At 53.7% G+C, this 16459-nt stretch overlaps 7 protein-coding genes across 7 annotated transcripts; 2 read left to right on the top strand and 5 right to left on the bottom strand.

Annotated features, from left to right (window-relative positions):
- Window positions 1-556: 556 nt before the first annotated feature.
- CCM_04148 (homeobox and C2H2 transcription factor, putative) lies at window positions 557-4140 on the bottom strand (the record flags this gene model as incomplete). Its single annotated transcript, XM_006669296.1, has 2 exons — window positions 557-2415; window positions 2475-4140. 2 exons carry the CDS (start codon window positions 4138-4140, stop codon window positions 557-559), a joined length of 3525 nt encoding a protein of 1174 aa, XP_006669359.1.
- Window positions 4141-4658: 518 nt separating this feature from the next.
- Window positions 4659-5858, top strand: CCM_04147 (uncharacterized protein; the record flags this gene model as incomplete). Its single annotated transcript, XM_006669295.1, has 3 exons — window positions 4659-4769; window positions 4887-5079; window positions 5539-5858. The coding sequence occupies 3 exons, from the start codon at window positions 4659-4661 to the stop codon at window positions 5856-5858; spliced, it is 624 nt and encodes a 207-aa protein (XP_006669358.1).
- A 696-nt stretch (window positions 5859-6554) lies between these two features.
- On the bottom strand, window positions 6555-7289 carry CCM_04146 (protein kinase, putative; the record flags this gene model as incomplete). The annotated part of the gene is made up of 1 exon (XM_006669294.1): window positions 6555-7289. The coding sequence occupies one exon, from the start codon at window positions 7287-7289 to the stop codon at window positions 6555-6557; it is 735 nt and encodes a 244-aa protein (XP_006669357.1).
- A 1092-nt stretch (window positions 7290-8381) lies between these two features.
- CCM_04145 (GATA factor SREP) lies at window positions 8382-10098 on the bottom strand (the record flags this gene model as incomplete). Its single annotated transcript, XM_006669293.1, has 3 exons — window positions 8382-9184; window positions 9244-9779; window positions 9836-10098. The coding sequence occupies 3 exons, from the start codon at window positions 10096-10098 to the stop codon at window positions 8382-8384; spliced, it is 1602 nt and encodes a 533-aa protein (XP_006669356.1).
- A 1236-nt stretch (window positions 10099-11334) lies between these two features.
- On the top strand, window positions 11335-13031 carry CCM_04144 (Ash2-trithorax family protein; the record flags this gene model as incomplete). The annotated part of the gene is made up of 2 exons (XM_006669292.1): window positions 11335-11762; window positions 11828-13031. The coding sequence occupies 2 exons, from the start codon at window positions 11335-11337 to the stop codon at window positions 13029-13031; spliced, it is 1632 nt and encodes a 543-aa protein (XP_006669355.1).
- A 186-nt stretch (window positions 13032-13217) lies between these two features.
- On the bottom strand, window positions 13218-14993 carry CCM_04143 (uncharacterized protein; the record flags this gene model as incomplete). Its single annotated transcript, XM_006669291.1, has 3 exons — window positions 13218-13465; window positions 13530-14556; window positions 14958-14993. The coding sequence occupies 3 exons, from the start codon at window positions 14991-14993 to the stop codon at window positions 13218-13220; spliced, it is 1311 nt and encodes a 436-aa protein (XP_006669354.1).
- A 221-nt stretch (window positions 14994-15214) lies between these two features.
- CCM_04142 (DNA repair protein Nse1, putative) lies at window positions 15215-16195 on the bottom strand (the record flags this gene model as incomplete). The annotated part of the gene is made up of 1 exon (XM_006669290.1): window positions 15215-16195. One exon carries the CDS (start codon window positions 16193-16195, stop codon window positions 15215-15217), a length of 981 nt encoding a protein of 326 aa, XP_006669353.1.
- Between the last annotated feature and the right edge of the window lie 264 nt (window positions 16196-16459).

The raw sequence follows: 16459 nt of genomic DNA, 5'->3' as shown, positions 1-16459 counted from the left end.
ATTTGACTTTCGCCCGGTATTAGTACGACGCTCTAACCAACTGAGCTACACGAGCTTTCGAAGGTGGCGAATTTCGATGGTTCGGAGCTCAGCTATCTGACTCCAAGAACACGAGGCTGGGCGGCATGGCGGCGATGGGGCGAGAATACTGCGGCTGGTGGCAAGGTGAAGTATGCTGCTTGGAGTTCGTACTGGCATTTGTGTAGACGCTACAATGCTCACGGACTGCAACTACAAGACAACCCTCGACCTTCTAATTGGTTGAAAAAAATTGTAGCGACTTCACCTTCATATATCGCAGAGCTGAGAATATCCATTGTTTATAGACGCAGTATATAGAAGTGTCACGAAAATACATTATTGAAAGAAATATGTCAATCTGATGAGCCCACCCATTGAACACCGTGTTGAAAAACCACCACGCAATGCATCCATCGTAAAGTACTCCGAACAATAGCATGCAGGTGCGCCCCATCTCGTCCCTCCTTTTGGTACCAGGTATCAATGCTGGAGAAAAAAAAAGAAAAAAAAAGAGAAACAAGTAACACATATTGCTCTAGAAAAGTGGCGCGCCACCATCCTCCCCATCCATACCAATAACAGCACTACTCATGAAGTCAAGCTCAAACTCAAAGTCCATGCTGTGCAACAGCATATCCAGATCCTCGTCTGCCGCCGTCGGCAGCGCGACTGCAACATCCGTCGCCGCCGCTACCGCAGGCGCCGCGGTGCTGGTCTGCTCCTTCATGTGCGGCTCCAGGAACGGCATTTTCTCCCACAGCAGCTCCTTGAACTTACCGAGCAGCTGGTCGTCATCGGCGGCGGTATAGTCGGTCCGCAGGATGCGGCGGGCCTCGGCGCGGAGGGCCGCGTCGCCGGGTATGCCGCCGTGCGTGATGGCGTGGCCCTCGGCGTACCGCAGCAGGTGGGCCTCGAGCTCGCGCGAGCAAAACACCTTGGCCGGCCGCGTGTTGGGCGCCGCGAGCGCGTCGAGGAAGCTGTTGGCGGCCGTCGGCCCGGCCATGAAAGCCTTGGCGCCGTCGCGCATCTCGACGTGCACCGCATCCGCAAACGGGTCCATGTTGTCCGACTTGGGGCAGGCGTAAGGCGGCGCGAAGCCCGTTCCGCCCTGCTCCATAGCCCAGGCGTTACTCTCGGGCAACCCAGGCCCGCCGTCCTTGGTGATGCCGACGTCACGCTTGAACCTCTGCAACCACTCGGCATTGTCGGCGGCCGTCTGGTTCCAGGGGTCGTCGCCGTCGTAGATGATCCAGCGTGCTTGGTAACGCAGCTCGTCATCTGTCGGAACATGGCGGTTAGGATTGTTGGGCGACATGGCCGAGACGACCCAACGCCTCAGTTCTTTAGCAAGACGCCGGTAGCAGTTTGCGTCGTTGAGGAACGATGGTGTGCTGCTAGGTTTGCCAAACGGGATAAATTCGGCATTCTTGCCATTGCTCGCGACACTTGGTCGCCTCTTGCTCTGTGCGGTCCATTGCGAGCCGGGTGAAGAAGCTACAGCGGTAGCTTGGTCAGACTGTTCTGGAGACGTCTTGGTCGGGCTGCCCGGTGTCTTTTCCGCTAAGGCGTGTCGTTCTTTGAAAGCATCTAGCCACTGCATGTTGTCGGCTGCCGTCTGGTTCCACCCGTCGTCGAACTCGTATATGATAATACGCGCTTGACGCTGGAGATCTTCGTCAGAGGGCTCCTTGTTCAAGCAGCGCTGGGCCTTCAAGTAGTCACTAAGCTCACGCTCCAGTCTCGAATAGCTGAGAATTGTCGAGTCGATCGAGGTGAGATCCTTGGAGCGGATGGTCTCGCTCTTGATATCTTCCGTCCGCGGGAGATGTGCGCGGCGCCGAAAGGAAGACAACCAAGAGGTCGACCGCTTGATAAGACGGAGCAGCCAGTTGGCTACTGCTTCAGAGGGGTGCGTGCACATCTCTTCAACACGGCTAACAATTCGACAAGCCTCTTCCTGCAGCTCGTCATCCATTGCACTCAGGCCCAGTAGCCGCTTAGCCTTGACAAACTGGTGGAGCTGTATTTCCATCGGGCACTCTTCGAAAAGGTTGTCCTTGCCGTTAATTTTGAGATTCTGAAGCTCGGCAGCGCGGCGAAGGGGCCCAAACTTAGCCTTGCGGGATATTTCCTCGTCGTTCATGACAATGTCACGAAGCCAGGATACTTGAGTGGCGATGCCTTGAATGGAGAGCAATTCAGAAGCGAAAATGATGCGGCATCCTTCCAGGCAGAGTTCGTCGTCGGTCGGGGGCTTTCCGTGCTGTTCCCAGTATGAAGAGCCAAAGTTGGCTAGTTCCAGCTTGATGAGCTCATACGCATTGCGTGGAGAAGCAGGCGGAGGCTGGAGGGCAAAATAAGGCATAGGCGACTTTCGCTCATGATGAATAAGATCTATTACCAAAGGTCAGATATCGGAATCTTGTCTATGGGAAAATTAAGCGGTCGCATACAGGGTGGGATCGAGTTTTCAACCATGTCAAGGACGGGCACTTCGAAACCCCAGTCACCCTTCCAGTCAGCCATGGAATAACCAGTCTTGAAATGCTCTGCCAGATGATCTACACGGATAGTCCAAGAGTCCATTACGATGCCGCAGAAGCCACAACGTGAGCGAATCTCTGGCGTGGCAATCTTCCACTGCTTCATCGCGTTGTCCAAGAACTTGACATTGTGAACCAATCGAAGGTGCTGGTTGAGGTGGTCTTTTCGATAGAATGTTCGCTCCTCAATGGCGCGCTCCTGGCACGCAGAGTGATTGTGGGAGTCAATGTGCGCATCATCTGGGTTGTTGACGCCGCAAAAGACGCAAGACATTTGTCCCGTTTCCGGGTTCAAGACGCGGGGTCCATCAGGGGTGCATACCCAGCGCTCGAGAGACAGGTGCAAAGATTTTTCATGTCTTTGCCAGTCGTGTTTTGTTCTGAACGTTTCAGTACAGAAGGTACATTGGAAGGTTTTGAGCGGCGCCGAAGGATGAGCTGTGCCCTCAATTTTGGCGGTACCCCTGCGACGACGGCGGCGACGCCCTCGGCTGTTGAAGGGCGCAGATCCAAAGGAGCCCCAGGAATGTCTGGAGCCGTGAGAGTATGCCGAGCCAAATGAACCGTTGCTTGACTGCGAGGTTCCCAGACTGGATGTCGAAGACTCCTTGCAGACCGATCTGTTGGAGCCATCGTCGGTGTAGTTAAAGCTGTATGGTGAGTTGAGCCCAGAAGAGAGGGCAGAAGACGAGGCGGTGACGGCCCTGGCAATGGCACTGACCGAGGCCGGTTCGTGTTCCGGAGGAGAAACCTGCCAACGCTGCAGGGGGTTCATGGCTTCGAGAGCAGGTGTTCCGCGACGCTGGGGGATGTCCATTGACCCTGGGGTGGACCAGTTCCTAATATTGGGTGAGACTGATCGAGGAGGTTGGACTTTTCCTCTGCGGCGAGCATTGGCCAACCAGTTTGTGATTTGGACCTTGTTCAGACCAGTCTGGCGCTGCAACATTTCCTTTTCCTCTTCGCTGGGATAAGGATGTCTAGTGTGAGTGGAGAGCCAGTTCTTGAGGATGCGGACAGACTCGCGAGAGAAGCGAGCGCCAATCTTTGGGGGCGCAGAGGGAATCGGGGCAATGATGGCGTTGATCTCGGAAGCCGAGGTAGCTGCGTCTGCGGCATGGAGGTTGGTAAAGCTTGATTGCATGGTGTTTGGGTGCTGGCCCATGACGGGCCACGGGTTGGGGGGGAAGGCAGCCGCCGGGTCAATGGCGGCGACCTTGGCATCACCGGCAAAGCTGCACTCGACGCGCAGGGCAACGCAGCTGGTGCAATAGCCCTTGTAGCTACCTTGGCGGAGTTTCTTGCAGGAAAAGGCACCAGCGACGCAGTGGGCGCAAGCGGCGAGCGGCGTCTCATACCAGGCCTCGGAGATGGGGGGGTCGGGCATGATGCCGGGGATGGCAAAGAGATCGAGGTTGGCGTCGCCAGAGTAATGCTGGAGGGCGGAGAAGCCAAAGTCATCCTCGTCGACATTTTCGAGAACCAGATCGAGGTTCTCGGTGTCGAGCTGGAATTCGGCACCAATGGCGGCGGCGGCCTTGTCCCAGTGGACAAACTCGTCCATGGGGCCGGACATGGCGGGGACGCAAGTGGTATGGATAGCCGATTGAGGTCACCAAGAGCGTGAGCGGGATTCAGGGTGGAAAAGGGCGTCTCATTTGCAGAGGCACGATGCTCGATAGCTAAGACGGTTGGCGCAAACGCAACAGGGTGTAGTAGAGGCACAGAGGAGGCTGGCGAAGAAGAAGCGACTGGAGTATGTATATAAGCAAAAGGAAGATGTATTCTGAGCAAAGATGTTCGAGTTGATCCGTCACACAGACACGGGAAAATGGACAGGCAGACAGAAATGATGTGAATACGAAAGAGTTGTTGAACGGTGAGATGGAGGATGGCCGTCAGTTTTGTTCAGCGAGCTGCATTTCTGGGGCTGGAGTTTGGTAGCGGGGATTAGTACCTGCTAGAGTACAAATTACTGTGCAGCGAGGTGGATTGGAGAGGCGCTGTATTTTGGTGTCTGCAACGGGTGGTTGAGTGCTGCAGGTATATCTGTAGGAACCGGCATCATGGTACCCGAGTTTGTTACGCAAATACATGGCGAAACAAGTATCTGGAAGACCCTGGCTGGCAGCTAGAGTCACGCAGTGGGGGCAAGTCCGATCCGGAGCATTGTCGGGCAAGGCATTGACGTTCATTCTGATTCTGGTATTGTCTTTCTTGTTCTTGCTGTTTTCTTCATTCTTTCTATTTTGTTCATCTTGATGACTCTATTTCTCCTTGGTGTATTTCTCATTTTCCCTCTCTTCCTTTCATCCCATACAGTTCCTGGACTGTGTCACCCTTCAACCCTCGACCGGGAGACACAGAGCCTGGACATACCGTAACTACAACTACACAATAGATGTACTCGGTGATAGTCAAAAAAAAATCCACTGTGGAACCCATGTCATCCGCGCCCTTCTTCGCGCCCGCCAAGTTGCGAAACACGAACTCCAACTAGTTATCAAGGCCATGGGCTAGTTATGCCGACCCGAATAGCCTAGCTGCAACTCTTCGAACCATCTAATGTGGAAATAACCGTCTGACCGGGCTTCACCGTTCCGGGGCGCCTGACACCCACACTGACAACTGAGCTGAGCACGCCATGTCGCCTCGGGACACCATGCATACAGATATACAATCACAATTGGCATTGGTGCCCGCAATGCGCTCTCATCACACGATCAAAACCTGCTCAATTCAAATAAACATCTTGTCGCAAAACAGACGAGCAGTCCCTAGGCCCCTGTTCATGCCTTTCCTTCACATCACTCACTCCCCAAACCAGGACTCATGACGACGCCACACAATTATTACACGAAAAATATTCTACAAAATAACATCATTCAGTGTTATACGTGTTATACGTGTTATACGTGCCTATATGCCAAATGCAACACCCGTCTGCAATCATCGTTTGATTCAACTCTATGAGACCCCCACCGCATGATTCAACTACACTCTCGATTCTCCCCGCATTCCCGCCAGCTTTGGTATCGGCCGGCTTCTCCCATTCGCCAGAACTCTCCATCTCATTCTCCCGGCTTCCGTCTTCCTCTTCCTCGTTTGGCCGTCATCGGTCCGGGCCCGCCACGCGGCTTCCCAATGTGGACTCCCCGCAGACTGTTTCCTCTTGCTGGCGCAGAAAAAAAAAAGAGATGCGGTTTTGATTACTCTCCAGTCTCCAAATCTCCAACTGATAGCTTAGTCGCGGATATTTTTTTCACCACGCGCGCCGACGCAGGCCGAGATTGATATGCTCAGATGACTCCCCCGCGTCATTAGATCTGCAATGCACCACCCACACCCAGGATCAGGATATCAGGATGGTGTGTTGGACTCGAGCCCTGCTTTTCGCAGCTCAAAAGCCGTTTGTAGTTTCTCCATCAGCCTTGCTGCCAGGCAAGCGCCGAAGTCGGACTCAACTTTCTTGAGCTTTTCAAAGCCAGACCCCATCACAAGCACGGCTAAAATCACGGTGGTTTCCGTACATATTCATTCATCTTTCCTCAGCATACGCCATGGCTATGCTATGTCTTGACGATTTGAATTGTCCTCTTCTTGGCACGACACAGGCGCGTCACTACCAACAACTACATCTCGCCCTTGTCCAGTCACGGCCGCTGCTGCCTGCCTTGCTGCCTGCCTGCTGCCTGCATGTCGGTGGGCTGGTTTTACAGGCCGGATGCGGGGGCATCGGGACACAACTACGACAGTGCGGTACAACGTTTCGGCCGGGCAAATGCCCAAAGTGTCTTTCATGAGTACATCTGCAACACGCGATGCGATGTTCTCGCTAATCTGACAAGGATGCCGCTCATCAGGGTGATGGCAGCAATGCCGATGAAGACTCGAAGGAATGAAGGAATGCGTCGGCCGGGACCATGTCTTCCGCATCTCGAAGTGCTGTGTCGTCGGAGTTAGATAATCCACAAGAGAACAATAAGTCAATCACCGACTTTCAAGATCTTTGACCAAAATTTTGCTGTCCTCATAGCCACCATCCCAGCAGGTCCTGATAACGTGCCCTAAGCCGCCTAGAGACGATACGTCAGGAAAGTCTCCTTTCTGAAACTTTGACCTGATAATGTGATCGTCGAGCCCGGCGTACGGCCTCTTCCCAGTCGTGACTTCGTAGAATACAGAGCCCAACGCGAAGATGTCTCCTTGCGGCGACAAGAGGTTTCCTGGGTATTCGTGGCTGGGAGTAACGTGGATGAGGAGTGCCGATGAGTCGATGGATGATCCTGCAAAATCGGCCAGTCTGGCATTCATCTTGTCGTCTAAGAACACATTTGTACTCGTGAGATCACCGTGGATGATGCCTGCGTCATGAACGAAAGCGAGAGCATCGGCGATCTGGATCATCCAACCAAGCCGGGTACCTGAATCAACGCCTTGTTGCTTAAGGTAGGACCGCATATCATGATTCGAGGCATACTCAAGACGTATGCTGTTTCCGTTGACTTCGCCAATGTATGACAGTGTACCCGGGTGTTTCCCCCTTTCGACTAACCTCTTATAGATCTCTCGTTCTCTCTGAATAAGTGCGTCCTGCTCTGGGTCGAATGGTGTTTTTATAACTGTTTGTGTGGCCGAATCAAGGACAACGAGACCAGTGCTCCCCCAGGCTACGATGTCCTTCACTCCAAAGCCTGGGGGGAACGGAATCTCGTCATCCGCCATTGTGGTCACAGGTGAATACCAGCTGGAGTAGGCGAGGAATTTACATGCTGGTGAGGGTGATGAACGCAGAGGAAAAGGAGAGAGAGAAAGGGGAAGACCATGACGAATAAAGCAGAAATGTGGGCCAATTGGGGGCGTAATGGAACGGGGTTTGGAGCCTTGTGGCCCGGGCCTTTGTCAAGTTAGGAGCTTTCCCAATGGCTTCAAGCCCATGTGAAGGCCTATTCTGGTGGAAGACGATACTTATTAGCACCCACATGAGGAAGAATTTGAGAGCTCGACGAGACAGCACCGTTAAAAAAAGGGGGGGGACGCACTTCTCCAAACAGCCCCCCTTCTTGCTACATTAATAATACAACGGTGTCCCCATGCCCCTACTCAGCGCGGGGGGGGGCTCGTGGCTGGCAACCCCTAGTAGTCTATCCTCTTATGGCTCAAAGGCCCTAACTAGTCTAACTAGTGGCTTTTATTAACGCTTAATAATTACTCGTACTTATTACGCCTCAGCGTCAAGTTGGCGGACTCGGACTCACATGCCCGGCCTTTCGCACCATAGCTTGACCTCGCAACATCGGTGGCCCTCATATTCACGGCCTATGCCCATGCCCTTACCCTGAAGCGAGTTGCTCTGACTCATTCGGTATGCTTCATATCGGTACAGCTCCACATATTATGCTGTGCAAACGTGCTTCCTTGGCTGGCTCTTCTTGACTTTCGCCAAATGTTAGAATAGCTTCGGCTAGTGCAAAAAGTTTTGAATAAACGCTCTACCTCCAGTGCTATGAACCGACCAACCCGGGCAGGCCTGTTTTATCTAAAATAGAAGCAAAAGTACTCAACATCTCCAATCCCTCCAGCTCTAGTCTCGCGTCCAACCAAACATCCCACACAGTCGTTTCATTTTTCCAACTTATCTCGTAAACAACATTTAAAATATAAAAGATTAAGATCCCAAAGCGCCTTCGCCCTCTTCATTCCGTAACCATGCATTCCGCCTATCCCGTAGCTCCTCGCCATAAAACAGAAATTCATCAATCATTCTGCAGCCGTCGTCCCATCGGTCCATTCAACTCAGAACCCATTGGTGGTCAATTAGCTGGCTCTGAGGTGATTTAGCTCTCGCTCCTTTGCTGCGAGCATTTCGCGGATCTTTTCCGTCTCTCTTTCCAGAAGTTGCGTTCGTTCTGCCTTTTTGTCGTTCTCGTGCGTACCATGTATCGGGGTACCATCGCGCGACGAATAGGCACTCGCTCGGTTGACCGGTGTGAATCCTTCACCGGAAGATCGAAGCGGCGGAAGTGAGTACTCTGATTTACCGTCTCTTCCTTCATAGGAACCTGAGGCTGGGTTCAAGATATCCCTGATAGAAGACACACGCTTCGCGCTGTCGTAGCCCCCTTCTGTGCCAACGGCAGCAACCGAATCAGTGGCTGAAAAGGATCGTTTTCGGCGAGGCGAGATAAAGGAAGATGGTGAAAGAGACGATTGTCTCTCGGAACCCCCTGTCATTGATGCAAGGGGTGGTAGTCGGTTCTCGTTGTTGAGAGACGACTGCGTATTTCGAGACGACGATAGTGTTTGACGATATGCTGCCAAATCCGACGCATGTGGTAATGACGTCGGCAGCGGCGACGGTTGTTTCGCGTCATGCAGCGGCGTATCCAAATCCATCGGTACAGGATCCTCGGGCTTATGTCGTATTCCGAGATTAATAGAGCCGTCGTCATTCACCGTCCCGCGTTCGGGTGTTGTCTCGTTACTGCGCGAGTCCATTGCCACATCCCCGTCTTCTCCTTCCTCCTCCTGGTTTGAAGGAATGACTCTCTTGCGTCTCTTGATCGTTGCCTTTTTCATCGTGACCGGCCGGTGAACACCATGCAGCCGGTAGTACAACCCTATAGCAATCCCATGTTAGCATTGATAATCAGATAGCCGTCTCTTCTCGGCTACATACCGCATGCGTTGCAGATAACATGGCCGTTTCCATCTCGTCTCCAGAGCGGCGTGATTGTAGTGCCACAATTCTGGCACGCAATAATCACAGACGACTGTTGGCTTTGCTGCGCCTGAAGCGCATTCACATCGATAGGGGCCGGCGCATTGTTCGCTGCTTCGTCTCCTCCTTGACAGCCACCTTGCCGTTGTAGCATGCTGAGTTTCGAAACGCGGTTGTTGTAGGCAGGGCAACCATTGCAGCCCTCTGCACCACCTGTTCCATTACAACGTCCACCTCCAGGACATGTCCCCGATGGCGTCTTTTCTGCAGCAACATAGGTAGCTCCAGCGACTTTCGGCGTAGAATCTTGCGTAGAGCCGCCGGCTTTCGGTGTGCTTGCCCGGGGCGGTTCTGCAGAGACTACTTTCGGTGGTTTCTTCAGATTCGTTGGTCGGGCTGAGTTTCTAGCCCTCAAATAAAGCCCACAAGCGTTACATATGGTTGCACCTTGCGGTGATCTTCTCCATAACGGCGTTTCTGTCGTTCCACAGTTGCTGTTGACAGGGTCAGCTTTGATCTTCTTCGCTCTGAATACGCTGTGGTGACATACCTGCAAACTTGGCTATGGCTAGAGGAGGAACCGGATTGTTGCTTCTTTTTAGATCCAGCTCCTTTTGAAGACGACTCGGCGGTACCGGTTGCGCTCGGGCTTCTGCTTCCATTCTTCAGGGGGTGTCTCTGGTTGTCGCCGTCCGGTGAGGGTCGCGAGGGACCTGTGGCAGCCGAACCATCACGACCCTTAGAAAGGGGCCGCGATGGCAAAGCTGTTCGCGGCTGCGACAGAGTTGCCGCTGGCCGTGAGGCATCAGCCATCATCAAATTGATGGCAGTGTTGGTAGTTGGTGCGCTAGCGATAGTTGGCGTAGTGTCATAAACGGTGCGCACGACGCATCAGATTATGCGAGGTTGCCGAAACGCAAGTGTACGAGGCCCAGCGGGCTGCAACTGTTAAAGTTGAAAAGCCTGCTGGCCAGGCCGAAGCAGGTGGCGATTGTCCAGCGCCGGGAAAATCAAACAACGCGGCAGACTTTGACGCCAACGTGACCCCCTACGTCCAAGTTGTGGCCAAGGCGAAAATAGGTAGGGTATATGGCGTGACAAGGAGCAGGGCTGTGATAGGCATGCGATAGCAGTGTTCCAAGGCGCATTAACTGGCCGAGTCGAGGAGATTGTTGTGGCTGCAAGAGGGCAAATGTCCTCCGAGGGGCCCGCGATGAAAACAGTTCAGTTGTGCTTTAGTAGGTAGGTCGGTCGGCGCAGCTACCTGTTCGTAGGTAGGGACTCAGTAGACCTGGGGCCGAGTGGCCAATTTATTTAGTCGTGACGCTTGCCGAAAGTATAGCGAGTCCAGCTAACTCCGAGTCGGTGGCGGTCAACCTGGACAGCGCCAAAGTCGGGGCGAGTGGTTTACCCTATCTGCTGCGGCGTCTCTCGTGGCGCTGCCTGCTCTGCTTTGCTCAAGATATCGACTTTCACTCAGTGCTTCTCGCCGGCTTCGGTACTTGATTTGATGCTTTTCAGGCACCAGACTTGGGACGGATCACCACCAAGATTGTCCAGGTGGGGTCTCTGAGCGTGCGCTGACACTGCTGGTTGATGCAAAAGCCTGTTGATGACATTTGCCTCGCTGTAATAGGTCACTAAGCGACCCGCCCGAAAAAAAGGGAGCCACAACTTACCTAGCTCAAGCCTCGAGGCCGCGCTAACCTTATCAGTTGAAATCAATCTTTGATCCGAGCAACCTGCATTCCAATGCTATGTACCTACGTTTGTAGTTAACATGCTGTCATCTTCTTTATTCTTGATAGTCTCTTGATTGTTACTATATTATCTACCTCTATACTTTTATCCCCTCTGATCTTCTTTATTTTAGTTGTTTCCCCTATTCCTTTAGATCCTTTCTAATCTATACTTAACTAGATAGACTACATATGTATCTGTGCATATATGCCTGCTGACGTAATAGTGTAGCTTTGGTTCGCGTCGCGTCCAACTCGTCAAGCTGCATCAACTACTTTGTACCTACCCAACTCCGCCAGCTAGCACATCATGGCCTCTGATTCGGAAGTTCCCAAACAGGAGCCTGCGCTCACGGCCCCTGTGTCTTCAATCCCTCAGAAGCGCGCCATTGACGAGGTGCACAGCCCGGCGCGGCCATCGCCCTTGAATCCCGATGTGAAATTCGCGGATCCACCTTCTCAGACAGACGATGACGGACAAGCACGCGCAAAGCCCGGTAGAATGAAGAAGGAGACATTCAAGAAGCGCGAAGCCAAGGGCGAAAGTATTCCCGCGACCCCTGACCCCAAAGCCGCCGACACAGAAATCGAGCAGAGCAACTCAAGTCCACTGCGCTACAAGCTCACGCCACCCAAGCCCTCCGACTTTGACCCGCCGAGAGGGCCGGTCCTGACACTTCACCATGAGGCCATCATGTGTGAAGGTGACGCTGTAGAGTTCTTTGAGACATCCGATCAGTATGCTTCGCCGGCATATAACGAGCCGCCACCTTGGACTCGCCATTAGCTGATCACCATTACAGTGTCGCCAATAAGAAGAACTTTCGATATACACACTGCATAGCAGACCCACGTTTTCCTTCGATGATCTACTATCGCCAGACTGAGCCCGAGCCTTTCGGTCCCCGGTTCAGCTTTGAGGATGCCGCGTCGCACGTCTTCTTTGACAAGTCGGCGCGGACAGTTACCACTGATAGAGGCTTCCGCATGGCGCGCGCCAATGTTGCGGTACGAGAGGGTAGGTGGTACTGGGAGTGCAAAATCGCCCAAGGAGTGCGACCTCCGCCACCGGGAGAGACGAAACCGGAGGGCGGCAAGCATATTCGCATGGGGTGGGCGAGGCGAGAAGCGTCATTAGATGCGCCGGTTGGCTTTGATGCTTACAGTTACGGTATTCGCGACGTCGCGGGAGAAAAGGTTCACATGTCCCGTCCAAAGGAATTCTTTCCAGCGGGCGAGGGCATTCGCGAAGGCGATGTTATTGGATTGGAAATTCAGCTGCCATCCGAGCGCTTGCAACGCAAGATCATGGCGGGCCAATACCACCCTGCAGTCGATGCAGCTGACGAGCCTCCACCCCCGACGGCCGAAGGAGCAAATATTGTGCGCGATCGCGTGCCAATTCGCTTCAAGGCACATACCTACTTTGAGAAAATCGAGTATCACACAACGCGGGAGCTAGAGGACCTTATGAATCCATCGCCATCCACAGCCGCCAGCGTCAACTCACACCCACCCCATCCGACGCATTCCACGCCTGCCCTCCGAACACTTCCCAATTCCTATATCAAGGTGTACAAAAACGGGGTGCTCATGGGAACGCCATTCGAGAACCTACTAGGTTTCCTGCCCCCGGCTTCGCGGCCACTCATGCCGCAAGTTGGCGCTCGCGATGGTCTCGACGATGGCATGCTTGGGTACTACCCAGCCATTAGTGTATTCCGCGGCGGAGCGGCAGAAGTCAACTTTGGGCCAAATTTTTGGTATCCGCCTCCTGATTTCGACGGTACGCAATCAGAGCCCCAGGGCAAGAAGCTGCGAGCAGTATCAGACAGGTACAAGGAGCAAGTCGCAGAAGACGTTGTGTACGATATTATTGACGAGGTGGATTTCTGGATGCAAGATGGGGGCCACGGCTCAGCCTCGGAGGGGGTAAACGCAAAGACGGAAGCAGTAAATCTGGCCCCCGGCCGCGAAGAAATCAAAGAACTAGTGGAAGAGGATTGAAGAATGTACTTCATTAATAACTACAATCACGTTCCCATGAATAATGATACACCATTACGCAATGAGCAAATATCTGCCGACGTTTCGGGCGCATTGCCTTCACTCGCTCAAGTAAACCAGTGTGTTGAATTAGGTATTTCTGTCATTAAGCGTCATAAAAAATCATTGCAACAGGCCAGCCTGTAGTTATTTAGCCCTGCTAGAGGTTGCCACTGCCTCACGCTCCTTCCGCTCCCGGCTAGACGAAGCCGCCGTTGTCTCTTCCGGGGGCGTTACTTCTGTACGAGGTGGTGCAGGCAGCATGAGGTCATCTGGGAGCTCTTCGAAGCGGTCGCTGTCACGAATCGCCTCATTCTCGTCATTCTCCGACTTTTCGCGCTCCAGGCGGGTTTCACGACCGCGCTTGTAGCAGTACCACAGCACAAACAGCAGCACTGTTCCTCGGGCGGTTAGCAAAGGTGGGCGAGCACAAATTTCCACTCAGCAGACAAGACTTACATGAAAGCGCGACACTCCAGAGGACGTTCATGCCGATAAAGGCGGGCCAGCGCGTCTTGAGCGCCTCGACAATGGCGCGAAGCATGGCGACGACGGCGCCGGGCTTGGTGACGAGCTCGAGGAGGTTCTGGGGCAAAAAGATCTTCTTAGCGGTGCCCTTGAGGCCGTCGTCGGTGCTGGCCTTGATGCCCTGGCTCGCGGCGGCGGCGGCAAGGATCTCGGGGCCGAGGGTAGAAGTGACCTTGTCGGGCAGCTGCGTGACGAGCTTCTTGAGCGACGAGGGCAGCTTGTCGAAGCCCTTGGCAATGGTGCCGTCGCGGTCCTCTACGAGACTTGTCAGGTCGTCGACCGCGGTAGGCACTCCACTGACGAGGTCCTTGAAGATTTGGGTGAATTTGGCTAGGAGCGCCGCCGCGTCCCCGCCGCCGCCGGGCACGACCTTGTTGTTCTTGGCCGTCAGGTTCAGGCGGTCCAGCACGTTGCCGAGGTCCTTCTTCTCGCGCTCGGCTTCCGTGAGGGTCAGGCTGGCGTCCTCGGGCTTGAGCCCGTCCTCGGCCTTTTTGTGGCGCGTAAAGAGGAGGGCCAGGCGGTTGGGCTTCTTGTCCGCCTTGACCGCCTCCTTGGTCGCGGCCTCGCTTTTTGTAGAGGATTCGGCGATGACGGACGCCTCGTTGTCGGAGTGCCAGTCCATGTCGAAAACTTGGACGCGGGGCGGCAGGGGCGGCGCGGGGCCGTCGTGCTCGGCGAGGAGGTTCTCGATGAAGCGCTCGTCGGCTTCACGTAGGACCGCGTCCACTGTGCCGGTGCCGTCGTCGCGCTCTTTGCCCTTTAGCAACTTGGCCGTTCTATTGTCCATGTCGTCGGCGGTGGCGGCATCGTCGGCGAAAGCTTTTTCTGCCTCTTCCTTGGCCTTCTTCTCGGCGTTGTGTTTCTTGACCTTTTTGTACGTAAAGTATTCGAGCATCGTGGCTGTGCGCAGACTCAGCGGCGTTTCAGGGTAGTTGATTCTGGGGGTATATGGGATGGCCTTCGGAGTTGCACAGCAGACTTTGTAGAATCGAAGGACAATTCGAGCGACGGCGACCTCGATGAGTTAATGTACTGTTTCAAGTACGGGGCTTGGAGCTTGAATTCCATATTAGCGCTGTTGGGGAAGAGGCCGCCCCGGCACTGCCACCAGTGGATGCGACGTCATTCAGCACCATCCCCAGCTGAACTCCACAAGCTTGTGATCGAGGCAGGCAGGTAGGTGGGTTAGTAGGTACCTAATTCGTACCTGGTATTCTTATACAGTTGCCCCAGACAGGTACCGCACGGCAAGATTAGCGGCTGGTTCTACTGGCCGAATTCTACGGGGTATAAGGTGTCGGTTTACTGGAATCAATGAAATTTAATGGAAAATGGCTACCTAGGTACCTAGGTACCTACCTTGGTTTCCTTCATCACTTCCATCCAACTAAACATCGTCGTGACCTCAAACACAGCCCAACAAACAATGCCCAGCCACCCAATCGCCTACACCTTACAGTACATGCAGGTACCCGCCACAGACTTTGTTGTACCTTATCTAATTCGTACATGCACAAAGGTATGCTTGTATCGGCGCACATAAGACAATTGTACGGATATACTGTGGGTATCGCTAATTACACGGGGTTTGCCATTATTCTCCATTCTTTGTCATCTCATTGTTCATTGTCTTCCGCCTCATACTCAGCCATGGCCTGCAGTACGACCTCGTCGGCCAGATTTCCTCGTCTGCCACCGCTTTGACGACGGCCTCTCTGGTATGCCTGTGTAGATGTCACCGCCCGCTCGCCTACGTACAGATTTCCCGCCCACTCTCTCGAGCATCTGGGGCAATTCTTGCTCCGTCTCGTTCGCCAAAAGGCTTCCTCGCAGATGTCGTGAATTCGAACGTTGCAGTCAGGTTCTATGCATCGCACTCCCACTGTCACAATGTCTTTGCATGCCTCGCAAAACTTGATCCGCTGCCACTCTCCCTCTCCCGCGTCCGGATCGTTGAATGTGCCGAGCAACCATGGCCTCAGTTCGAGGAGAGCCCGCGGTGTAAGCGAATAAAACCCCTCCCTGCTCTTCTCAAACCATCCACCACCCACGAGATTCTCCAGCGCTATTTCTACCTCGCTGTGCTTCAGCCCTTTGTCGGCGGTCTGGGTCTGAGTCCCCTCGTCTTCATTTCGAGGAACAGCGCTCTCACGACGATTTGGTCTCGCAAGCTTGACAGCTTGCATGCCGGTAAGGGCAATGACTTCCATTCGTGGTTTATTGTATTTGTCAAACATGGCTTCGAGGGCTCGTTTAACAAAAGCAAGCTCGTCATGGCTAAACGTTGTCGCGAGTTGCGTCTGGGGGTCGGAGGAAGTATTGACAAAGGCGTAAACTCGTTCCTTGGTAATTTGATGTTGTGTTCTTCGTATTTCGTAGTCGAATAGGGAGGCAGCTTCTCGGGCTGTAGCCATGAATTCTTCAAACGCTTCTTCCGTTATTTGTTCTGGCCGCACTTGGTCGCCGTCGTTGTCGGCATTGAGGATGGCAGCGATAACAGGGCGCGATTCGCGAAAGGTCATGGAACTCCTCGAAATCATGGCCTGCAGGAATGCCCGGTTTGCATGATTGTAGCGCGATCCGACATCGACTTCCATTGTGCCGTTTTGTGTTGTGTCTGACGTTGTTTCCGAAAATTGGGTGATTACCTGATGGAGGGGCGGCTGAGCGCGTCCTCTTTACGCGTTTGATCTTGGTACGTGGGGCGCCGCACCAAGCTGTTCAGTTAGCCACGCTGAGCAAAATCAGTGAAATGTCGGTTAACTCTTGCTCTTCCGTGCTGTATGGCTGTATGTCAATTGACACAGACTGTAGCTTATTTTCATGGATATACTGTAAAATCAATACTGTAGCTTTGTACC

The sequence above is a fragment of the Cordyceps militaris genome, assembly GCF_000225605.1.
Source record: "Cordyceps militaris CM01 unplaced genomic scaffold CCM_S00003, whole genome shotgun sequence".
Taxonomy (NCBI): Eukaryota; Fungi; Ascomycota; class Sordariomycetes; order Hypocreales; family Cordycipitaceae; genus Cordyceps; species Cordyceps militaris.
This window is presented reverse-complemented; position numbering and strand designations above follow the sequence as displayed.